At 47.4% G+C, this 26,585-nt stretch overlaps 1 protein-coding gene across 1 annotated transcript in view; it reads right to left on the reverse strand.

The window, feature by feature from the left end:
* Positions 1-26,585, reverse strand: part of CCDC146 (coiled-coil domain containing 146) — an 897,036-nt gene that overhangs the window by 146,270 nt on the left and 724,181 nt on the right. The window contains exon 16 of the mRNA XM_069229681.1: positions 16,481-16,609. Coding sequence (XP_069085782.1) covers positions 16,481-16,609 — 129 coding nt within the window. The remainder of the gene's footprint in view (positions 1-16,480; positions 16,610-26,585) is intronic.

Raw genomic sequence — 26,585 nt, forward strand, 5'->3', positions numbered from 1 at the left:
CTCTGAGGGATACAGGTGCCAGTGTCACTATGGTGACAGACAAACTGGTTTCCCCCGGACAATACCTGGCTGGACAGACATATCCAGTCCCCAATGCTGACAATCAGACTAAAGTCCATCCCATGTCAATGGTAACCTTAGAAGGGGGAGGGGTCACTGGCCTGAAACAGGTGATAGTCTCTTCTGCTATACCAGTAGAATGTCTGCTTGGAAATGATCTGGAGTCCCCAGCATCAGAGACTAATGAAGCGTCAGTGTGGACCCAGATTAGCTCTGGGCACACTGTTGATCCCACCTGGAGACTGGCTATTCCAGTGCTAACTGGAGTAGTAGTTGAAGTGGAATCTTTCTTGGGACAGGCCTGGTCTCCAGTTTGGTGTCCACGCAGGCTACAGCTGCGACACCAGGCCTTTTTGGGATCAAAGTTTTTACCCTTGTACCCAAATGAGGATTGTGAAGAGGCTTTGGACCCACCCTCCTGTGCAGGTTTTTGGGGCCCTGTAGAAGACTCTTTACTTTTTCCCTTGGATGTCTCAACACTCTTCCCTTGGGGAGGCTTTGTGACCCCTTTTTTTTGGTCACCCCCTGTGGAAGTCTTGGTCACCCTTGTCTTGACCCAGTGGTCTGCCTTCTTTCCCAATTTTTGGGGAGAAATTGGACCTAGGTCCACCAGATGCTGGTGCAGTTTATCATTGAAACAATTACTTAAAAGGTGTTCTTTCATAAACAAATTATACAGCTCTTCATAATCATTTACACCACTGCCATTAATCCAACCATCTAGTGTTTTGACTGAGAAGTCAACAAAATCAACCCAGGTCTGGCTCGAGGATTTTTGAGCCCCCCTGAACCTAATCCTGTACTCAGCTGAGAATCCAAACCCCTGAATCAGGGTAACCTTCATGAGGTCATAGGATTCTGCATCTTTACCAGAGAGTGTGAGGACTCTATCCCTACACTTTCCAGTGAACATTTCCCAAAGGAGAGCACCCCAGTGAGATCTGTTTACGTTTCTGGTTGCACAACCCCACTCAAAAGCTGTGAACCATTTGGTGATGTCATCACCATCTTCATATTTGGTTACAATCCCTTTGGGGATTTTTAGCATGTCAGTACTTTCTCTGACCCTATTTATGTTGCTACCACCATTGATGGGAGCTAAATCCATCTCTTGTCTTTCCCTTTCTATGGCTAGGAGCTGTCTCTCAAAAGCCAGTCTTTTGGCCATCCTGGCTAACAGGAGGTCATCCTCATTGAGGCTGCGCTCAATGCTTCCAGAGTTACTGGACTCCCCTGTAGAAGAACCAGTATCTCTGACTATCACTTGTGGAGTCAGGGTTTGAGGGACCCTGGCCTCCCTAACTAGGACAGGAGGGAGGGAATTATTTTCTGGGTCACGAGTTTCCCCCACTGTAGGGTTATCCTCAGAGGGGTGGTATCTTGCAAACTCTGCCAAAGCTCCGGGAGCTTGACTTTGGTAGGGTTTGATCCAGTCTTTATATTTTTTAGCTTACAGAGAGTCCTTAACTCGGACATCCCTACATGCAGGTAAGGGGTGAAGTTGAGTTCCACCACCATCTCTTCTGTGCTAGACATTATTTTTCTAAAAGTTGGGGTACTTTTTAAGAATCTAAAACTATTTCTAGAACTTAATCCAAAGTTTTGTAAAACTTTTAAACTTTAAAAAAAAAATGCTGACAGGGACTTACACAAGGCCCTAGCAGGACTTTTAAAAATGTAGAAAAATAGCTCAAATTGCAAAAATCAGTTTCTAACGACAATTTTTGGAATTTAGTCGTGTGATCAGGTATTAGCTGAGTAGTCCATCAAATGCAAAGTCTTAGACCCCACCGCTGATCCACCAATGTAGGAAGTTGGCTCTGTATATACTATTTCAAAATAAGAAATAGTGTGCACAGAGTCCAAGGGTTCCCCTTAGAGGTAAGATAGTGGCAAAAGTAGATCATTCTAATGCTCTATTTTGTGGTAGTGTGGTCGAGCAGTAGGCTTATCAGAGGGTAGTGTTAAGCATTTATTGTACACACACAGGCAATAAATGAGGAACACACACTCAGACTTACTCCAGGCCAATAGGTTTTTATATTGAAAAATATATTTTCTTAGTTTATTTTAAGAACCACAGATTCAAGATTTACATTAAACACTTTAAATCTAAGGTACTTCACTTAGATACTTTAGAAACTTTTAATAAAAACAATATCATATACAGACTTTGTAAAAATGGCAATGAGCTATTTTAAAAGTGGACACAGTGCAAAAATCAACAGTTTCCCGGGGAGGTAAGTAAAGGTTAGATTGTGAGGTAAGTAAGACACTTACAAGTCTCAGTTCCTGGGCATAAGCAGCCCACCTTTGGGGGTTCAAGGCAACCCCAAAGTTACCACACCAGCAGCTCAGGGCTGGTCAGGTGCAGAGGTCAAAGAGGTGCCCAAAACACACAGGTGCCTATGGAGAACAGGGGTGCTCCGGTTCCAGTCTGCCAGCAGATAAGTACTCGAGTCCTCGGGGGGCAGATCAGAGGGGTTTTGTAGAGCACTGGGTGGGACACAAGTAGGCACACAAAACACACCCTCAGCGGCACAGGGGCGGCCGGGTGCAGTGTGCAAAGCAGGCGTCAGGTTTCAGGTAGGAAACAATGGCGGGACCCGGGGGTCACTCTAGCGGTGCAGGCAGGCACAGGGGGGGCTTCTCAGGACAGCCACCACCTGGGCAAGGCAGAGGGTCACCTGGGGTCACTCTTGCACTGAGATTCAGTTCCTTCAGGTCCTGGGGGCTGCGGGTGCAGTGCTTGGTCCAGGCGTCGGGTCCCTTGTTACAGGCAGTCGCGGTCAGGGGGAGCCTCTGGATTCTCTCTGCAGGTGTTGCTGTGGGGTCCAGGGGGGTTGTCTTGGGCTACTCACGGGGTCACAGTCACATCTTAGTTTTGGTGGATTCCCCCCAATAGGAGAGGCACCGCTGTTTTGCTGCACCGCTACCTGTCCATGGTGGTGACTGTCACCCGGTCTGATCCACAGGGCCGATACATGGGAGTCACTGGACTTCTCGTGGGCACCCAATCAATATACTCAGTATTTATGCCCCCTCAGGTGCACAAGGGCAGCTCCTCACGCTGCTTAGAGACGTGGTTGTGGGACTCCCCCCGGGTCTCACCATATTGGGGGGGATTTTAACTCTGTTCTTCACCCGGAGATGGACACGGCCGGACCCTCGTCTTCAGGCTGAGTCTTCGTGGCGACTGGGCTGCGTAAATGAGTAGAAAGCCTTGGTCTCTGTGACGCGTGGCGGACTTGGCATCCCCATCGGCAGCAATACACCCACACATCGGCGGCGCATCACATCCACGCCAGGATAGATCTCTTTTTTGTGCCGGCCCTTGATGTTCCCCGAGTTACGGGAGTGGAGATACTCCCTCAGGGGGTCTCAGATCATGCGCCACTACTTCTTCATTTAGACGACATCGACGCAACCAGACGCCCGATGTGGCGACTCAATGCCTGGTATCTGCAAGACAGTGATTACACCCAGGCTCTAAGAGAGCACCTCTCAGACTACTTTACCTTTAATCTCTGGTCCGTATCATCCCCCAGGTACGATCTGGGCTGCCTGTAAGGCCACTCTTAGGGGACATGCTAGGCATCTCCTTCGGGTGCTGGAGCGTACACGTCTTCAAAAATTGTTGGCCTTCGGGGCCAGAGCTGTGCATCTAGAGGGCCAGCTTACCGATCCCACACCTTCATCCGTGGCGCGACAGTTAGCCCTAGTTAGGGAGGAGATTCGGCACACTATTCTTGAGGCAGCGAAGCACATGTGGCGTGCGTCCGTAGCCCGCGTATATGGGTGGGGGGACAAGAATGGCAAGCTCCTCCACTGGCTCGCCACTGGACCAATGGCAAATAGAGTCGTGCCAGAGGTCGTCGACGACGACGCCATCTCCCGGACGCCATACGAAATAGCACAGAGTTTCGCCACCTATTACAGAAAGCTCTATGAAGAGTGGCCCAGGCCCCCTTGTTGGAGGAGGTGTCCTTTACGGTGATTTCGATGATGAACAAACAGGATCTTGACGAGCCTCTAGGCCTTCATGAGGTTGAAGAGGCCATATCGGAGCTAGGTGCGGGGAAGACACTTGGCCCAACGGCTTCCCGCAGAGCTTTACACAAAGTTTTGCAATATCCTTACCCCCCCACCTGCTCACCATGTTCAAAGAGGCTGAAAGAAAGGGGAATCTCCTCCCCCCCCCCCCCCCCCGGTCTGGACCTGGCCACCATAGTGGTGATCCTAAAGACTAGCCCCCCCTCACGATGTTGTGCGGCTTACCGCCCCATCTCGCTGCTTAACACCGAACTTAAAATACTATCCACAGTCCTCTCTACTAGATTGAAAAGGGTGTTGCCCTCATCGATCTATCCGGACCAATGTGGCTTTATGCCGGCCAGGAGCACCAGACATTGTATTCGACGACTACATGTGGCCCTGGCCAGCCAGAACCTGTTGACCTCTCCACTGGCACTTCTCCTTCTAGACTTTGAGAAGGCCTTTGATACAGTGGACTGGTCCTACCTTCAGCAAGTGCTGTTGAAAATTGGGCTTGGGCCACGGTTTCGAGCCCTAGTAGGACTCCTATACTCCAATCCAACAGCCCGGGAGCAGGTGAACGGGGTGGTGTCCGACCAGTTCCCTATCCGCCGGGGTACATGTCAGGGGTGTCCCCTATACCCGCTCCTTTTCGCCCTGGCGATGGAGCTGCTGAGTGAGGGCTGGTCGGCCTACTGGGAGAGAAGACTGCATCGCATTATATGTGGATGATGTGCTTTTGTTTCTAGCCAACCCAGCTAGCAGCGGTCCTAGAGTGATGCAACTGATGGACCTGTTTGCCGAGGCTTCTGGCTTGATGCTTAACCCGAGTAAGTCTCTCTTGATTCCACTTTACCCGGCCAGGGACTGCTATTTCTGGCAGAGTACATTCCTATCCGATTCAACAGCTTCTGATACCTGGGCGTGCAAATACCATTGTTGCCCGAATTGGCGTGGTCCCTTAATGTTGAACCACTAACCCGGAGAATCAAGGAGGACCTCCAGAGATGGCGGTCTCTGCCCCTCAATGTCTTGGGCCAGATAGCGCTCTACAAAATGATGGTACTCCCTCAATACCTCTATCTACTCCAGAACTACCCCTACCACATCCCCAGGAGATGGTTCAAAGAAATGGAGACTGTAGCACGACTGTTCCTATGGTGCGATTCCCGCCCTCGCTTAGTATTCTGCTTTTGCCAGGGAGATGTGTATGAGGGGGACTTGGGGATGTCCAACCTCTATCTTTATTACCTTGCAATGCAGCTGCTGGTGATTAATGATTGGCTGGGGGAGGCTGGTCGGACCCCACCTGCCAACTAGAACTCTTGACACTCGGCTTTCCTAGTTTGATGGGGATGCTATATGGCGATTCCTTGCCATGCAGACTCCCAGAGGTGACAAGGGTGGTAATGATGGGGTGGAGGGCGGCACAGAGAGAGACAGGGTGGGGGGCTGTCTCACGCAACACACCTGCTGTGGCAGGGAGCATAGCTAAAAGATATCTCAGCACTTGAGGGGTTTCATAGGTGGGACCTTATTGGCATATCACTGCTTGGAGATGTATAGGCAGGATCACCCATGCCGTCCTTCCAGGAGCTTCAGCAGCACTTCTCCCTTACTCACTCCCAATTCCACAAATACCTGCAACTCCGTCACACACTGCATGTGCATGTTCAGACTGGGACAGTCCTCCCTGAGTTCAGCCCCGTTGAGGCCAAGACGCTGATGGGGCACTTGGGTAAAGGGGGAGTATCGTGCATATATCGTACATTGACAAAACACACAGCACAGACCCTTGACGAGCTTCGTGGGCAATGGGTGGTTCCAGTAGATGACGACGACTGGAGGGACGCCCTGATGGCCCAAGGACGTTAACCATGACTTTCCTACTCTGGGTTGTGCTGACTTATTATCTCCATGCGGCCTATCTTTCCCCTGCGAGGCTCCATAGAATGGGCCTCCGACCCCAATCTGACTGTCCGCGATGCGCAGGCCCGGATGCAGATTTCTTCCATATGGTGTGGACCTGCCCACATATTGTATCTTACTGGTGGGCAGTGGTGACTGAGGTCACCGGGGTCTTGCGGGTGGAGATGGAAGCTGCCCCGGTCCACATCCTCTTGGGGGTCCTTGAGGGGGTGGGTTCCACCAGAGCAGATTGGGCCTTTGTCAGAACGGCCTGTTTAGTGGCCAAGAGGGATATCGCAGCGAACTGGAAGTCGGAGACAGCTCCAGCAGTAGCGAAGTGGCGTAGGGGAGTTGACTGGTGCGCCCAGCAAGAAAAACTCATGTACAAGGCAAGGGGCTGTCCCAATAAGCATGATAAGGTGTGGGGGAAATGGATGGAGACCTGGGGGGATGGGGCAGCCGATATGGGGTAATATACCTTTCTATGGTGCACTGTCTTGAATCCTCAAAGTCGTTTCCTAACCATGAGTCTTTGCTCTATTATATGCTATTGACTGATGAAGCGCTTGGTTTGCGCGGCTCCGCTAAGACCTGTTGGGCTTTATGTCACTGTTATATAAACTCAATAAGAATGTTTATTAAAAAAAAAGGCTACTTTTACTCCCCCAGCTTGAGACAAGTGTGTATTTTGTATTGTTAGGAAGAGTAATGCATTCCCCAGATGTTTTAGGAGATTAACGAGCAGGATTGACTGTTGGTCATCTCATGATGTATGTGCCTTTTTGGCTTTCCCAGGGGAGGATGAAAGGTCAAAGCCACAAAAGTGTCAGGGGAGAGCCGCGAGGGGGGGCATTGGAAAGGGAAAACAATCCAAGCATACAGTGAAGACACTAACATAATGAATACCCAGAGCAGAAAGGCACCAGGCCCGCTACTCAAACAGCCCAACCATTATTATTCACACAGACTGGGTTGGCGGTCTGGTAGAACCACCAGTTGAAGGTGGGCTAGTGTCCACAATGAAGGATTGTGGTACGGAATGATGCAGAAGTGACTGGCCCAGTTGGGGGGATGGTGGTTCGGTTATTGCAAGGGGCTATGTGTGGGGCATTTGCATTCTGAAGAAGTCCCTGGGTCTCATCCCAGACTCCATCCAGCACTAGTCCTCCTCTGGCAGCCGGGATGTCACCACTATCTGGCAGGGGAACTGACAGTTAGGAGGCCACCAGGTCTTTCTAGGAAGTTCACTATGTTGGGGCCAGCTACTCTCTCAGTCAAATTCACCACTTTGATATTACTACACTGAGCTTATCCCTCAGCATCTTCTGTGCACTCTTGAGTAATTGGATCCGCTCCTTGACATCTTAAGAGTTGCTGCTGAAGGTCATGTGTGTGGAGTTGTAGGTCCGCAAGCGTTTTTTTCAGACTGAGTGATCCATTCGGCAAGCTTGTATTGGTCATCTCACAGGAGGTTGATATACTCAAGGACGGCGTCCACCTTCCCCCACTAGGTGGATTCTGGAGGCTTCAGTTGCCTGTAGTATGGCATCCAGTTTGTCTGTGAGGCTCTTGGGAAGTACTGAACCAGTCCGGTGGGGGCAGTAGGGTTCCTGGTCAAGAGAGCTTCATTCGACCAATGATGGTCTCACGAGGTTGGTCTGGCTAGTTAGAGCATCCCTCGATGAGCCAGGAATGCTTGCCCTTCCAGGTGAGTAGGGCAGTACGAGCAGTCCTAGCAGTAGCTTGTCAATGGAGTCATCCAGGACGGTCTGCAGCGGCAGAGATACCGTGGGCCGCTTTGGTGTCACAGAGGGCCACACACCCTGATGGAGTGTCAGTGATGAACAGGGACTAATACTAATAGAACTGGGTCACTGTCACCACCTTGTGCCCCAGGTTCAGTGGGTCAGGCCGTGTCCCATATGGTTAGGGAAGGCTCTCAATGCCACCTCCTCAGCTGGCCCAGACTTGTGACTCTCTGTGGCTCCGGCGCTGCTACAAGGAAGGGCACGGTACCGGACCAGGTTGTTGCACCCTAAGGGCCCAGCAGCTCTGCGGGCTGCCACACTGCCACTTGGGTGCAGCTGAGCTTCAGGAAGGCCCCATGTGCTGTGGATCCATCCTTGGAGTCTGAGCGGGACTATCGTCAGCCACAGTGCGGCCCATGCTGAAGATGGTGTTAAAGCAGAGAGCTCGGTGGCCAAAGGTCTATTTCGGGACTGACATGTTAGTGCCTGGAGCAGGTCAGAGGGATCCCTTCATTTGTTTTTATTTGTGGCGTGGGTCTGCAGAAGAGGTCCGATTGTGCAGCCTGGAGCCAGAGCTCCGATTTCAGGCTGCTGCCATATTGTCTTTCGAAGCCACACCCCACTTCATCTGCCCCTTTTATTGAGGTGTGCTGCAGTAGTCTTCCTCTTTGGATTTTGTGCTAGTTTTGTGTTACACTGGGGGGGACTAATTATAGCATACATAGCTTGTGACAGGTAAGCCCCAATATGTGGTGTTTTATCTCTTACTTTCCTCCTGTGTGTAGACCTCCTCATAATTTGTGTTTTCTCAATTGTAGGTGGATACCTAACCTTGATAAGTTTGACTCAAAATACCATGCCTAGGAATCCAGCTTGAATCTTCCAACTACCAACCTGCAGAGGTGGCACTGTTTCTCTGTTCCCTCACCTCACTTTTCCTCTTTCCTCTTAGTCTGCATCATTTTCCTGTCCTGGTGGGTGGTTATTATGGCCTGTAGACACCAATGGGTGCCACGCTCGTTTTGTTAACTCCTCTGGGGGTTTAGAATGAACAGGCCGGACCCTCGCTAAGTGTCCTCAGAACACTCTGGAATAGTGCTAACATATACTGTAGGGAAACTATGCCAGCAATGGCTCAAGGTCTCCTCACTAGATGCTGTCAAAGATCATCCAAGTCTCCTGTCCAATAACACAGATTTACAGGATTTCTGGTTAAGCCCCAGAAGACAACGCAGAAAACGCTTCATATATAATGCATATAATGAAATATGGCAGCTTTCCCAACAAGAGACTGCTGACTGGTTAAGGTAACTAGATCAGAAAAACTTTCAGAAAGCATTAGCCGTTTTAGATAATGGGATTAACACCTTGTCGACCGAATTTACACCTTAAATAGTATTGTATCCTCAACAATAGATACAGTACAGAGTGATATATCATTTTTTTGCAACATGGACAAAGTCAGCTAAGCTCCGTTAAGCGGTTAGGTTGAACACTACAAGCACTGAAAGCAGGTCGCGTTCCCTGGCAACATGTAAGCGCAAGGGAGATTTTTTCCACATTTAATTTAATGCGACAACAACAAATAATGGCTAAGAAAGAGGCAACACAGTCATGTTGAATATTGAAAAGTTAGAAAAGTTGCATTTTACTGTGGCTGAAACACCATCTGCTGAATAGCTAATACATGGGGTTATAAATCTGCCCATTTCAACACTTCAATTTACATCCTGTTTGAAACACATTCCAGTGGGCAGATATGAAAGGCTGGGAGATAGTTACATACACGAAGTGTGGGAGCTTCCTTTCTCGTAAAAATGTTTCAATGACATGAAAGAGGTCTCTCTTAGCGGTAGTGAATCCGAGACTTCTGCAAGTCATTTGATGGTTTGTAAACAGCTGTCCTTGCACGGAGCGTGTAATGCATCCACGGCAAACTTGGCTTGTTATCTGAAGGAAGTCCCAGACCCCTTGATTTGACCTGCGTTCCAGGTGCTCTCCAATGGCAGCTATGTGCTCCTTAACAGTGAGAGTTGTTGTGGGATGCGAGCCGGAATAGCTTACGACGTTTCGGTCTCAGCAAATTGTTACGTGCTGTAGGAATGTTCTTTTCTGAGAAACTTTGGTGAACTCGTAGGACGAATATTTAATTTGTCCAGTACTACTGGAATCGCCCACTTTAAGGCTGTTGGTTCTGGGTTTTTTCACACCTTCTCTTTTATTTTCGGTTTAATACCATCAGCCATAAGTTCTATATTTGAGTATTTTCAGGGGATTTCCAATTACTTTGGCTATATTAGGTGGCATTTTGCTGTTGCTACTTTTTCTGCGCAATGACTGAAAAACACTACAGCCAGCACAACTGTGTTGTGAACGCATGATGCAGTATTTTGGAGCACCACTCCTGGAACAACAGGAGTGTGACTGGTCTTCGACATTCCGACCAGTTTTGGATTGTGTGCAGCCCTTGTTTCGATGCCTCTGGTGCCTCTTTGAATGTGTACTGAAAGTCTGTCTTTCTAAGCAGCGCTTAATTTCATTGGACGCTGATCTGTTGATGTTCTCGATGAGGGCTCATTATCAGACATGCGCGTTGAGAGTGCGTTTGATATGGGAAGCCACTTAAGAGTTGCCTTTTATGGATTCTGCGACTCTCAACTCTATGGAGGGCATGACACTTAATTCTGCTGCCTTAGCTGGAGTTCAGGCTTTCAACACGAATGCTCTGTGACTCTTCCTGAATATGATTTAGATAGTTTACCACCTTCTGAAATAGAACGTCTCCTGGCTTCAACTGTTCCGGATGTTATTGGTGATTTCCAAAGTGACACTGAGTACTGAATTTGGCTTGTTCAAATTTCCCCTTTTTCTGCCTCTGTCTCTCTTAACTTGTCAATATTGACATATTAGTTTTTTTAGCGTAAGAGTTGTTAGATTTTTTCTTTTTCTTTAGCTTTTAAACCACCTTTGACCGGCAAGTAGAGGGTGTTGTATAGCTATTTTAGCCATGTTTTAGATACAGTGGTTTTAAGCTAACTGGGCCTGCCACTGTGCACTTTAACCCTGTTACATTTTATTCAGCATTGCTTTATTTTTCTAGCAATAGCATTCTTTGCAATGTTGTTTTATTTTCTCTATGTCATTGTACTTTCGTCTAGGAAAGCATTACGTTCTTTGTAGGACATTGTGCTTTCTCCAAGGCTACAGTCAGATAGGGTTGTCGGCAAACGTGGTATGCTGTGTCTCCAACATTCACAGAAAACGCACACTCATATGTGGGGACCTTTTCTTAGAATGTTAGTTGTTTTATTATAAAAACACCCCTGGTCCCAGAGATGGTAGAGGGAGATGCCAGCCAGATGACCACGACTGTATGCTTATTGCTTCTCTGCAGCTACTTGCCTAGACCACCGGACCTCAGACCCACATGGGGAAGGTGTCTCTCTAGACTACAGGCCTGATGTCGCGTAGGTTCTCATTATGCTAATGAGGCTACTGGATTTGGGAAAAAGGATCACATGGATTGTGGCTACTAAGTAGAATTCCACACCACATGACGCCTGTCATCCGAATCCAGATTCTCAGGCTAACTAGAAGCACCTCATCTCAAACCGAGATGATTGGGGCAAGGGGGAGCATGACAAGAGGACTCCTCAGGGTGATCGTGGTTGATCAGATCCCAACCCTTTCTCTTAGTTACCAAAAGTCTCATGCAGGCACATACGACACAGGCAGAGTATAGTTCAATAAGAATTTATAGAAGTAACTGCATCTTAGATTAAAAAAAAGGTGTGTATTGCAATAACTAGGATGATGAAACACAATAAAAGCAAACAGGTAACTAACAGAGTAAAACACAAGCATAATCCTACCATACTGTCACTAGGAGTGATGCATACATTTCTCCTACCCACACTATGTCTGAGCACTGCGTTATAAGCCTAATCTGGCCTTTGGGTTTTACCCCTGGGTCTTCTCTGGGTCTTCGTTACTATCTTTGACCTAATACAAGGGGAGAGTTAACCTCTAGCAGGAGAGAGAGGGATTGGCTTTGACACTTTAAATGTTCACAATACTAAATCTGTAACTTACGATATGAGAGAGCATACAGAGCTTCTCTAGTGCTAGAAACAGGCTAAAAGTTACAACTCTGGGAAAGGCTGGCATCTACTTGCCTTAACACAGGAGAAGAAAACCTTTCTTACTGAGTATTTGTGTCAGGCTCTGTATCTTCAGCCAAAGTTCTAGGGGCACTCGCTAGTGCCGTAGTGCGCTCTAAGTGTGAAGATATGTGGCAGGAATTGCTAGAACAACAATGGCCTCTGCTGATTACAGGCTGTTTTGCATAAATCTAAAATGATGCATTTTACATGGGGTTCCTTACTTCTGTCTACCACAAAGCACAATCAGCTACAGATTGGTTTGTATCTCAGAAAATCACGTTTCTAATCAAAATCTTTTCCAAGAAAGGGAACTCTTCCAATTTTTCATTTCCTGAACAATCACAAGGATATCCATTTGCCAGGAAACCGTTGCAAGAAATGGGATCAGGGCACAAAAAAACTTTTCAGAACTTTGTAAAACGTTTAAAAAGTTTAGAAAAACTTTTTGGAAGTGAAAATGTGACTGCTAGGTATAATTGTATATAGCTCTAAGTATTAGAGTACACTTTTCTTGGGAAAAGCACCAGTGACAAAGTGATAAGGCAATTGCAAGTACTTATCCCACAGGTGCACCACCAATGTAAGAGGCTGGCCTGGTTTGTAGTGGGTACCTAAGGTACTTACACCTTATACCAGGTCCAGTTATCCCTTATTAGTGAAATGTAGGCAGTGTCTAGCAGCTTAGGCTGTCTAGGGGTAGCTGTAGCAGAGCAGGCAAGGCTAAACTATGAGACATGCAAAGCTCTTGCAACACCACTATAGTCACACAGTACTTATACACAATAAAAGACAATACTCAGCGTTACCACAAAAATAAAGGTACTTTATTTTAGTGACACAAGGCCAAAAATATCTTAGAGGCAATGCTCCTTTTGGAGGTAAGTATTATACACATATATACACTAGAAACCAAAATCAGGTAAGTAACCAGTCAGAGTAGTGCGAACAGTGAAAAACACAATAGACTGCAATGGGCCTAGAGGCAACACAAACCATATACTAAAATAGTGGAATGCAAAATTCTGATTCCCCCCTAGGCAAGTGTAGTGTGTAGGGGGGGGTGGGGGCGCTGGGAGTGTGAGAAAACACCAAAGGTAAGTAAAGTACCCCACCCCAGAGCCCAGGACAACAATAGTAAAGTACAACAAGTTTGCTCAGAACCCACTACAATTTGTGATGAAGGATTATGCAAGAACCAAGCAAGACTGCAAGGAACCAACAATGGATTCTTGGACCTGAAGACATGTGGAGAGAGGAGACCAAGTGCAGAAGTCAATGAAGAGTCCAGGAAGAACAGGAGCCCCTGCCCACCTGGAAGAAAGTACAAAAGTGGATTCCCTGGTTGGAAGAAAAGTACAGGAATGCACCAAAGAAGATAACTGCGGGTTCCTGCTTGGTGCAGGAGATGTCCCACGTCGAGTCTTTGGATGCAGGCAGTTTGCATCACTGGATTCCGCCAACAAGCCTTGGTTCACGCAAGAATGCGTTTTGCGTCAAAGAGGAGCTGCCTGGACCCAGGACGAACCTGGGGGTCTCAATTTGGACTGGGGAGACAGAGTGGGCAGCACCCATAGGAGACCCAGGACATTGGGACAAAGGAGTTGCAAAGTGCTGTCATCACAGCACTACACAGAAGGGTCCCACGCCACTGGAGAACAACTCAGGGAGCTGAAAATTGCAGGATAGAGTGCTGGGGACTTAGGCTACGCTGTGCGCGAAGGACTTTTGGAAGAAGTGCACAGAAGCCCAAGGAGCTGCAGAGGGCATGATGCACAGGGGTAATGTCTGGCATTGGGAGGCAAGCCCTTACCTCCACCAAGTTTGGACACCTGAACCTTTGGACAGTCAGAGTCACTTTGGTCCACCACCTGTGTTCCAGGGATCGCGCTCGCCGACATGAGAGGAGTCCCAGAGTACCAGTTGTCGTCACAGGGAGGTGCCTGCTGAAGCAGGGAAGTGACACTGTCACTCCATGGGAGATGCCTTCCGTTCTTCTGGTGCAGGGTGCAGACAGGCAGTCCTCAGACCGTGCACACCTTGGAAACTGTTGCAGTTGCTGGCTGGAGCTGAAGTTGCAGGTCACTGTTCCTGGATACTTTGTTGCAGTTACAGCGGTTCCTGGAGCAGCCTGCAGTTGATCCGACGGTCAGAAGCTGAAACAGAGGATTCCTGGAGGAGTCTTGCAAACCAAATCTGAAGAAACACCCAGAGGAGAGACCATAAATAGCCCTGAGAGGGGGATTGGCTCCCTATCCAGGTATGCACCTATCCGGAGGGGTCTCTGACGTCACATGCTGGCACTGGCCACTCAGAAGCCCCCAGAGGGTCCCCACACCTTGGAATCCAAGATGGCTAACGCCAGGGACACTCTGGAGGAGCTCTGTGCACCACCACCTGGGGTGGTGAAGGAGATGGGAGTGGTCACTCTCCTTTCCTTTGTCCAGTTTCATGCCAGAGCAGGGACTGAGGGTGCCTGAACTGGTATAGACTGGGTTATGCAAGGAGGGCACCATTTGTGCCCTTCAAAGCATTTCCATAGGCTCTGGGAGGATACCCCTCCCATTCCTGGAACATCTATTGCCAATGGGAGAGGGTGTAACACCCCTCGCCTAAAGGAAATGCATTGTTCTGCCTTCCTGGGATTGAGCTGCCCAATACCCAGGAGGGCAGAAACCTGTCTGTGAGGTGGCAGCAGCTGGGGCTGCAGTGGAAACCTCAGAGAACTAGTTTGCCAGTACTGGGGGCCTATGATGAAGCCCCCAGGGTGTATGGAATTGGCCTCTCAATACCAGATTTGGATTGGGGGTTAAATTTCACAATGTTAGACAACTCACATGGAAATATTCGGAGTTACCATTGTGAAGCCACATATATGTATTGACCTATATCTAGTGCATACTTATAATGGTATCCCTGCACTCACGAGGTCTGGGAAATTGGGCCTGGACAATGTGGGAGCACCTTTGCTAGTGCAAGGGTGCCTTCACACACAGTAACTTTGCTCCTCACCTTCAGTAACTGAAGGTTAGACATAAAGGTGACTTATAAATTACCTGGTGCAGTAAAAATGGCTGTGAAATAGTGTGTGCACTATTTCACTCAGACTGCAGTGGCAGTCCTGAAGGAGTGTTTGAATGAGCTCCTTATGGGTGTCAAAAGACATGCTGTGGCCCATAAGGATCTCCTGGAGCCCCAATGCCCTGGGTATCTAGGTACCATATACCAGGGACTTAGAAGGGAGGACCAGTGTGCCAATTAGAATTGGTATATGGAGTCACTAAACTATAGTGACTAATTTGGTAAAAAGAGTGAGCATAAGAACTGGACTTCTGGTTAGCAGAACTCCAGTGACACAGTCAAGCATACTGACAACACATATAGGCCACAAACTATGAGCACTGGGGTCCGGCTAGCAGGATCCCAGTGAGACAGTAAAAACACACTGACAAATAGGTCTCCAACTATCAGCACTGGGGTCCTGCCTAGCAGGATCCCAGTGAGACAGTAAAAACACACTGACAAACAGGCCAAAAATAGGGGTAACCATGCTAGAAAGAGGCTACTTTCTCACAACGCTTCACTCTGACTTCTGTAATGACAGTAACATTACTTTGACAGTAAAATTAATACAGCTCAGGGGTAGCACTGTCTAAGTACTGCTCTTGGTCACACGCAGGATGAGAAGTGACACCAGCAGTTGTGTGGAGGAGGAAGGATGGGAAACTTTAAAAGGCATGCTGGAGGGCTAGGTCATCTTTCTCAGTGCATTCCAAAGACCTGCGATTTCTACAGAGGTATCATCTGGTACTGATGATGGGCTACAGTCCCAGTTGACGTGCTTCCCTAAGCCCCTTAATAAGGGGTACTTTTGCTGCAATGCACGTAATCCATGGTTGAGGCCACAATACCCATCAGGAGATTAGAGCTTTCTTTTGTTTATGTCCATGGCCGGCAGCCGCAATGAGAAAAAAATGGGGACCTGGTGAGTTAATTTTGGCATACTTCAGCAGGCACTGGCAATTGTAAAAGGACTTGGGCCCGACTGAAACATTTTGGCGTGGTTTATGTGCTGTGAATTTTAGAAGCAAGGAAGACTACCCATGGCTTACTCCTGGAATTATTCAGCGGTGCTACAACAATAAGCCACAGCAAGATTTATCTGAATCATGTCCGTTGTATGTTACTATAATAGAAAACAACTACTGTGGCAAAACAATTTAAAACAGCTAATTTAAATATCTGATGAGACACGCATTAATTCCTATGTAATGTAAAAGGAAAACGTTGCCACAAGCAGCCAGAGTGTCCCTAACTGAATACGGAAAATGACCCAATCACGGGGTCTGGTACCTGTTCAGCGAGAAAATATTGAATTATAAACAAATACTCTTCTTTAAAAAATATAGGTTTGGAATGTGTCAAAGTGATTTGATATCCCAAAATCACCATATGTATCTAGGAATAAAAATTCTAGCTGGGGTCGAAATGTGTCAAAATGATTTGCTAGCCCAAAAGGTATCCAAGAATATAATTTCTAGTTGGTTGGGTAAAAAAGAAGAACATTACCTCCTCTATTTTTTTCATCATTTCACTGAGGGAGGGATCCGTTCCATCAAGCAGGCGTACTCTGTTCTCCGTCTCTGGGCTCTCCATTTTTTTCTCCAATTCGTTCACTTTGTCATGACACTGGGAAAACTGAAAAGATTAAATAGAAAAAAACAAGAAGTGTTGTTAAGCAAAAACATTTCAGTAAGGCACAGTGTCCAAAAACAGAGGAATACGATTTAAGATTAAGAAACTTATTAAACACAAACGCATGTCCCAATGAACTTCCAAATAAAAATAACAACTGAATGAATATGACTAATGAAAGTTTAATTCACTGACCACACATTGTTAATGATGAATTAAAACCACTCTAGTGCAAAAAGGTTCAAGTTATGTCCTGAACAATGGAATTCATCCTTAGCAAGGGCCAAGTTATACGTCAGGTTATACACAATTATGCAGCAAATTTCAGGAAAATGGATAGCATAACGTGGGATAATCTGTACTGGAATTATTGGATCTCTGTCATTTCAACAGCTATTGATGCTGTCTAGGCAAAGATGACCCATACTACAGCAATATACAGCAATCAGCAACTGAAAGGTAATCATTAAACATTTGCAAACTTTAGGTAGTTTTGTAAATTCGGACGCTGTTTTCAGTAACTTTTGATCCATTTAAACTTGAATCTACAGATTATGCAGGAGGTGGTGGATTATGTGGCAAATTCAGCAGATCCATAATTATGCAGAAAAGGCTGCGGCCACAGAATCACATAGTTCCAGTAGCCCTGTGTTTGGTGAACATAAATGTGGTACAGTGGTGAAGTAAAGTGATAAAAAGAAAAAGACAGATCATGGAAGAAGGGAAGAGTGATGGTGGATGGGGCATGGTGATAAGTGGAGTGGCCCATGTGTGGAGTGAAGAAGTGTTTAAAACACACATAAAATGACAGGATTTCTTGTCACCTACGGAAGAAAGATTTTATTTAATTTGGCACAAGGCTTAGATCCTGGGCAATTTGCTTTGAAGCCAGTGATTTTCTAGCCTATCTTGGAATAGAGACAACAATATACGGCCATTTGGTCCAGTGTAAAGCATTCTTATAGAATGCTGCAAGGTAGTTGAATGACTACAACATAAAAGATGCAAAGGCAAACTGGGGGTCACCAAGATGTGGGCAGTCTGGAGCAAAGGATGACAAGATTGTACATTTTTAGGTCGATTGTTAGTGTTCGACCTGGTGTAGACTTAAGTATACTTATACTGTGGAAGGAAGTGATTTAATTTGTTGGTTGTAGTGTCCTTTAAAGATTCTTGCTCTCTAGTGGTCAGTTCTACACTTTACTCCCTTTTTCTGTCTCAAAGCAGTGACCTACTACTCTATTGTTCCACTTTGGTTTCTTTATCTGTTGCTGTGACGGACTGTTTTTGACATTTCTTTGGTGCTCTTCTTTCACTGTGGGTGTTTTAGGCTGGTAGCTGCCTGCATTTTATTGCAGCATTCCGTTCCTCCCATGTTGCTGGCATTTTTTTTGCTTTATTCCAGTGCTGTCCTCATACCTGGTTCCTAAAGTAAGCTTGATTTACTAAACAAAGAGCTTTTAAAATCAGCTTATTTTACTAAACAAACACCAAATGCCCTCACATTGCACAGAGTCTCTCTCGCTCTCTCTCTCTCTCCAGGTCCCCTCCCTGCCAGCAATCATAACAGCAAACACAGGGCATTGCTTATCTCTATTATAGGGCCATAAATCTTCTGAGGCTACTCTGCTAACTTCATTAGAGCATTGTTGAAATGCAAGGCAAAAATGCTTGCTTTTACTGCTGTCAGGACCGAGCATCGTTGAAATACTGTACAGGGTTGATTTATTTTTATGGTGTCCAAATGTTGGGGGCAGATTACTCGCATTATCAACTCTGCTGGAGTCAAGGAATCTGTTTTTAAAGAAAAAGAAATGGCAGCCAACAGTTCTGCTATTCCCTTGTCGTACTCTTCACGTTCAAACAAGCATTTCATTGTGATGTCTTAGACGTGCATGATGGGGTAATTTGCTGTTTTACATGGGGGTGTCAGTGGGCAGAACTGGATCTAATGTCCCATTGTGCTTAGAATACGGGATAGACCTATTGGTGAAAGCACATTCGACTAAAGCTCTCATCATGTTATCTGAGAGAATGTTACACATTTAAAGTTTGCATGCTGCCAGTATCTGAATTTGTCAATTAAGCCAACTTATCCCTCTCTCAGAATTACAGCAGAGATAACCAGGAGGCTGTGACCCTGTGTTAGGGGATATTTAGGAACTGCAAAAGCATTTGGGGACAAAATGTGAGTTTCAGGGTGCAGATTTAATGTGATAATTAACGTGAGGAGACTTGTGCTCACTAAAATTTAGTTCTCCTAGCGAGTGGGAAACACAATTTATCTTGCACACTGAATGCAATTTGTACAAGCAACCACAATCATTTGATAAATCCATCGTCCTGGCAGCAATTCCAGGTTGGGCCTAGTTATTGTTACCTTAAATGATGTAAATCTGTCTATTTTTATTAAATGAATAAAGCTGTTGCTGCACTGCAATTTATCTTCCACATCAAACGATGCTGATTGAGCTCTTTATGCTGGATCTACAATCTGAGGCATGGCTTCCTTTGGTGCAGCAACGGCTGGGCCCACTGAGTCCTGATTATTGCTGTATTTTATGGTCCAAACAGCAGTCAGAGGGCCCATTTCTTTCCTTACACAAGGGCCAGTGACACACAGGCTCGCCTATTCATGGTTCTTCTATTCTTTTTTGTCATATGGTACACTACCAAAACCTCGAGTCCAAAATGTATTGTCAAGGTACATGGATGTGGACTTAAGAATTGTAAATGTATACTTACCTAGCTGTACTTACTGTCATGATATTTTTATTGTCGATATTTTGCTACCAGATATTGTCAATATATTTAGATTGTGAAGGCACTTAGAAGTGCAGTTAAGAATAGTAAATTCATACTTACCTATGTATACTTACTGTAAGGAAATGCCTCCTTGGCATGGTTACCCCCTGACTTTTTGCCTTTTGCTGATGCCAGTTATGATTGAAAGTATGCTGGGACTCTGCTAACCAGGCCCCAGCACCAGTGTTCTTTCCCAAAACTGTACCTTTGCTTCCACAATTGGCACAGCCCTGGCACTCAGGTAAGTCCCTTGTAAATGGTACCCCTGCTACCAAGGGCCCTGATGCCAGGGAAGGTCTCTAAGGGCTGAAGCATGTTTTATGCCACCCTAGGGACCCCTCACTCAGCACATACACACTGCTTCACAGCTTGTGTGCTGGTGGGGAGAAAAAGACTAAGTCGACATGGCACTCCCCTCAGAGTGCCATGCCAACCTCACACTGCCTGTGGCATTGGTAAGTCACCGCTCTAGCAAGCCTTACAGCCCTAAGGAAGGGTGCACTATACCACAGGTGAGGGCCTATGTGCAGGAGCACTATGCCCCTACAGTGTCTAAGCAAAACCTTAGACATTGTAAGTGCAGGGTAGCCATAAAGAGTATGTGGTCTGGGAGTTTGTCAAACACAAACTCCACAGTTCCATAATGGCTACAATGAAATCTGGGAAGTTTGGTATCAAACTTCTCAGCACAATAAATGCACACTGATGCCACTGTGGAATTTATTGTAAAATACACCCAGAGAGGGCATCTTAGAGATGCCCCCTTAAATACCAGTCCGACCCCTAGTGCTAGGCTGACCAGTTTCTGCCAGCTTGCCACAACCAGATGAGTTGCTGGCCAAATGGGGGGAGTGCCTTTGTCACTCTGTGGCCAGGAACAAAGCCTGCACTGGGTAGAGGTGCTTCTCACTTCCCCCTGCAGGAACTGTCACACCTGGCGGTGAGCCTCAAAGGCTCACCCCTTTAGTTACAGCACCCCCGGGCATCCCAGCTAGTGGAGATGCCCGTCCACCACTGCCCCCTGAGGTGTCCTGAGCTGAGGTGACCCCTGCCTTTAGAAAGCCTTCATCTTGAGATTGGAGGATTCCCCCAGTAGGATTTGGATGTGCCCCTCTCCCTTCAGGGAGGAGGCACTAAGAAGGTGTGGCCACCCTCCAGGACAGTAGCCATTGGCTACTGCCTCCCAGACCTAAACATCCCCCTAAATTTAGTATTTAGGGGCACCCAAGAACACAGGAAATCAGATTCCTGCAACCTGAAAAAAAAGAAGGACTGCTGACCTGAAAGCCCTGCAAAGACGACAAGTGCTTTGGCCCCAGCCCTACCGACCTGTCTCCTGACTTGAAGAAAACTGCAACAGCGACGCATGCGACAGGGTCCAGCGACCTCTGAAGCCTCAGAGGACTGCCCTGAACCAAATGACCAAGAAACTCCAGTGAGCAGCGGCTCTGCTCTACAACAAGCAACAACTTTGCAACGTTTTTGCAACTTCTAAAGGCTTCACTCTACCCCCCGGAAGAGTGAGACTTCACCCTCTGCACCCGACGCCCCCGGCTCGAGCTCCAGAGAACCAACACATCAGGGAGGACTCCCAGGCGACTGCGACCTCGTGAGTAGCCCGAGACGACCCCCCTGGTCCCTACAGTGATGCATGCAGAGAGAATCCAGAGGCACCCTCTGACCGCGACTGCCTGTAACAAGGAACCTGACACCTGGACCAAGCACTGCACCCGCAGCCCCCAGGACCAGAAGGAACCGAATCTCAGTGCAGGAGTGACCTCCAGACGACCCTCTGCCTAGCCCAGTTGGTGGCTGGCCCGAGAAGCCCCCCTGTGCCCTGCTTGCACCGCTAGAGTGACCCCCGGGTCCCTCCATTGAATCCTATTGAAAACCTGACCCCTCCTTTGCACACTGCACCTGGCAGCCGCTGTGCCGCGGAGGGTGTGTTTTGTGTGCCTACTTGAACCCCCCACCACCCCAGTGCTCTACAAAAAAACCCTGCTCTGCCCTCCGAAGACGCAGGTACTTACCTGTAGGCAGACTGGAACCGGAAAACCCCTGTTCTTCATAGGTGCCTATGTGTTTTGGGCCCCTCTTTGACTTCTGCACCTGAACTGCCCTGAACTGCTGGTGTGGTAACTTTGGGGTTGCCTTGAACCCCCAACGGTAGGCTGCCTATGCCCAGGAACTTAGACTTGTAAGTGTCTTTTTTACCTGACAAACTAACCATTACTTACCTCCTCAAGGAACTGTTGATTTTTGCACTGTGTCCTCTTTTAAAATAGCTTATTGCCATTTTTACTAAAACTGTATATGCTATTGCTCTAATTCAAAGTTCCTAACTTACCTGTGTGGAGTACCTTACATTTTATGTATTTACTTCAAATCTTGAACATGTGGCTCTAACAATAAATCAAGAAAATATATTTTTCTATATAAAAAGCTATTGGCCTGGAGTAAAGTCTATGGGTGTTTGTTCCTCATTTATTGCCTGTGTGTGTACAACAAATGCTTAACACTGCCCTCTGATAAGCCTACTGCTCGACTACACTACCACAAAGTAGAGCATTAGAATTATCTAATTTTGTCACTATCTTACCTCTAAGGGGAACCCTTGGACTCTGTGCACACTATCTCTTACTTTGAGATAGTATATACAGAGCCAACTTCCTACACTTACTTCACAATATCTTCGCTGTTCAATATTTTTGCTTTGATATTTTTGTTGCACAATATTTTTGTAGTCACTATTTTTTCATACAGCTATGTGGCCAGTTCTGCCTAGTGTAGCTTTGTCAGTGTAGAATGTTGGCCTTGTATGTTGCCAGCAACGTTTTGTTGCACAACATGTTTGTAGTCAGTATTCTGACATACAACCATGCGGCTAGTTCTACTTGGTGTGGCTTAGTCAATGTAGACTGTTGGCCTTGTATGTTGTCAACAACGTTACCAGTGGTTGGCCACTGCTTTAATTCAGTGACCGGTATCTAGTCACTCGCTAACAGTCATATTTAAGCTTCATGGCTAGCATTTAAGGCCAGCTTACTGATTTGTGGGTCATGAGTTATTGATGATTTAGTTGCCACTACAATTGTCAAGTTATACATTTGTAGTTGCTCAGTTATATAGAGCACCTCCATTAAATTGCAGGAAGCGGCATAAGAGAGCTAGGTAAGACTGCATTAAAATACTTCGGAGTCATTTCTTTTGGCTCGCCCCTTCATGCTCCATAGCTTTCACAAAAATACCTTTAATTGATAAATGCTTTACGTAAAAAACACAGAATCCCTCACAGTGACTCACCTGATACAGCAGGAATCAATCAATCCATCAATTTGTTGAGAGCGCTACCCGGTAGGGTCTCAAGGCACTGGGAGGGAGGGTGGTGGGGGGGAGGGGGGGAGAGTGCTACTGCTCGAGGAGCCAGGTCTTGAGGTGCTTTCTGGACAGGAGGTCCTGGGTCTTGCATAGGTTGGTGGTGAGGGAGTTCCAGGTTTTGTCAGCGAGGTGGGAGAAGGACCTGCCGCCGGATGTGGTGCGGCAAATGCGAGGGACTGTTGCGAGGGCGGGGTCGGCGGAGCGGAGCTGGCAATTTGAGATGTGGAAGTTAAGTCGATCGTTGAGGTAGGCTGGTCCGGTGTCCTGGAGGGCTTTGTGAACGTGGATAAGCATTTTGAAGATGATCCTTTTGTTGATGGGGAGCCAGTGGAGGTCTCCGAGGCGGCCTGAGATGTTTTTGTGGCGAAGGACGTTGAGGATAAGACGTGCTGAGGCACTCTGGATGCGCTAGAGTTTTCTCTGGAGCTTGGCCGTAGTTCCCGCGTAGACGGCATTGCCGTAGTCCAGTCTGCTGGTGACGAGGGCATGGGTGACCGTTCTTTTGGTTTCTACGGGAATCCACCTGAAAGTCTTGCAGAGCATACGAAGGGTGTTAAAGCATGAGGATGATATGGCGTTGACTTGCTGGGTCATGGAGAGAGAGGAGTCGAGAATGAAGCCGAGATTGCGAGCGTGGGGGGTAGGTGTCAGGGGTAGGCCCAGGGTGGCCGGCCACCAGGAGTCATCCCATGCTGACTTGTTGGGTCCAAAGATGATGATTTCGTTTTTTTCTCAGTTCAGCTTGAGGTGGCTTGCTGTCATCCAGTTAGCAATGGCGAGAAGTCCGTGTGGGGGTTGTTCTTGGCGGTTGTGGGGGAAAGCCGATACTACATTATTCGCTGCACTCGGGAAACTCTCCCGTCATGCTTTGCAGGCCATTACTTTTAGAAAACATTTTTGCTCATAACTCAGCCTGCGTGGGTCCTGGGACCACCACCAAAACGTTCACAAACTTGGGACGGGAGCCATCAAGGGGCATGTCCATGAGTGACTGCTGGACATCCCCTGAAAAACCAGAAGTGCGTAACCAGGCGTGGCGTCGTAAGGCCACTGTTGTAGCAACCGATCTGCCCAGAGAGTCAGTTGTGTCCAGCCCACAACGGATTGTGAACTTTGTTGCATCTCTCCCATCGGTCACAGCTTGGGAGACGATAGCACGGGCCTCCTCCGGTATCTGCAGCAGGACTTGCGCAACCGTATCCCACAAAGAGTGGGTATAGCAGCCCAAAGGCATGCACTGTTCACCGACTGCAGCGCAAGGCTGGAGGAAGAAAACAACTTCTTGCCAAACTGTTCAAGCCATTTGGATTCCCTATTGGGGGTGCGGAAGGGAATGCGCCGGAAGAAGAGGAAGCCTGGATAACAAGACTCTCGGCGTGCGACAGTCCTATTCACAGGAGCCCCTGTGTTGGGTTGGGTTGTGACCATGTACCCAAAAGGACATCGGTGAGGGCCTCATTAAACAGCAAAAGGGGTTCTGAAGTAGAAGCCCCAGGCTGAACACCTCCATCAGGAGATTAGACCCGATCTCAACAGTGGGAAGCTCGAGACCAAGGACGAGAGAGACCGGGACCTATGCAGAGTCGAGTGGCGGGCCGCCATCAGCTTTAGGGACCACTCCCTCAAAGCCTTCGGATGCATGGCCGGCACTCTGAGCACAAGTTCAACCTCTGCACCTGACCAGCTCTGAGCTGCTGGTGTGGTAACTTTGGGGTTGCCTTGAACCCCCCCCCAACGGTGGGCTGCCTATGCCCCAGAACTGAGTCTTGTAAGTGTTTTAATTCCCTCTAATCTAACCTTTACTTACCTCCCCCAGGAACTGTTGATTTTTGCACTGTGTCCACTTTGAAAATAGCTTATTGCCATTTTTACAAAGACTGTACATGATATTGTTTTCATTCAAAGTTCCTAAAGAATCTAAGTGAAGTACCTTACATTTAAAGTGTTTGATGTAAATCTTGAACCTGTGGTTCTTAAAATAAACTAAGAAAATATATTTTTCAATATAAAAACCTATTGGCCTGGAATTGTCTTTGATTGTGTGTTCCTCATTTATTGCCTGTGTGTGTACAACAAATGCTTAACACTACCCTTTGATAAGCCTACTGCTCGACCACACTACCACAAAATAGAGCATTAGAATGATCTACATTTGCCACTATCCTACCTCTAAGAGGAACCCTTGGACTCTGTGCACACTATTTCTCACTTTGAGATAGTATATACAGAACCAACTTCCTACATTGTGTTATTCTTTTGAGTGTGTGTCCACATTTACTGATACTGTGAATACAACAAATGTTTAGCACTTCTCCATGATTGGCCTAACTGCTCGACCAAGCTACCATAAAAATTAGAGCATTAGGCCCCCACATCTGAAAGATGTACAGGACCAGATCCGGATGGAGGCGCCACTTGTGATTGACCGAAAGGAGCCGACAGAGAGTCCGCACGCACATTGAGCACCCCGGCCAGATGATTTGCTATTAAGCAAATCCAATGATCCTGAAGCCAGGACCAGAGACGCAAAGCTTCTCTGCAGAGAAGATACGACCCTACTCCTCCCTGCTTGTTTATACACCACATCGCGGTAGTGTTGTCCATCAGGACCTGAACTGACTGACTGTGAAGGGATGGGAGGAAGGCCTTGAGAGCCAAGCGTATCGCCCGCAATTCCAACAGATAGATATGAAAAGTCTGTTCCACTGGAGACCAACGACCTTTGATCTCCACGTCCCCCAGATGAGCTCCCCACCCTAGAGTGGAAGCATCCGTCATGACCGTGGCCACCGGCGGCAGCAGTGCAAACGGCCTTCTTTGCGAAAGTTTGCCATCCACAGCCCACTATTGCAAATCCACTGCAGCGTTTCTAGAGATAGTTATCAACTCCTCGAGATCCCCTTTGTGTTGAAACCACTGCCTGCGGAGGCACCATTGGAGAGCCATCATGTGCCAACGTGCATGAGTGACCAACAGAATGCAAGAAGCGAACAGACCAAGCAGGCATAAGACCTTGAAGACTGGAACAACCGCTCCATTTTGAAACATTGGAATCAACGCCTGAATATCCTGGAGCAGCTGAGGCGGAGGATAGGCCCAATTCAATGTCGTGTCCAGCACTGCCCCTATGAACAGGAGGCGTTGAGAGGGGTCCATGTGAAATTTGGGTACATTGATTGAAAAACCCAGCCTGAACAACAACTGAGTTTTCATCCGCAAGTGACGCAACACAAGCTCTGGAGACTTGGCTTTGATCAACCAATCATCCAGGTAAGCGAATACCGATATCCCTTCCCTTCTGAGACTTGCTGCCACCACTGCCATCACCTTTGTGAAGACTCGAGGTGCTGAAGTAAGACCAAATGGGAGGACCGAAACTGGAAGTGTTGCTACCCCACCACAAACCGGAGATACTTCCTGTGCAACTTGAGTATAGGGATATGAAAGTACGCATCCTGCAAGGCGACAGACACCATCCAATCCTCTTTGTTCAACGCCAGCAGAACCTGTGCTCGAGTCAGCATCTTGAATTTCTCCTGTTTGAGGAACCAATTCAAAATCCTCAGGTCTAGGATTGGTCAAACAACCGTCCTTCTTGGGGATCAGGAAGAATCTTGAATAACAGCCGGACCCCTTTCCTGCTCTGGAACCAACTCCACCGCAGCTTTTGACAATAGGGTCTGAACTTCCTGTTGCAACAACAGGAGATGGTCTTCTGAACAAAACGAGGGACGGAGAGGGATGGGAGGAGAAAACTCCTGAAAAGGGAGAGCATATCCTTTCCCCACAATTTTTA

Source organism: Pleurodeles waltl, chromosome 4_1, assembly GCF_031143425.1.
Source record: "Pleurodeles waltl isolate 20211129_DDA chromosome 4_1, aPleWal1.hap1.20221129, whole genome shotgun sequence".
Taxonomy (NCBI): Eukaryota; Metazoa; Chordata; class Amphibia; order Caudata; family Salamandridae; genus Pleurodeles; species Pleurodeles waltl.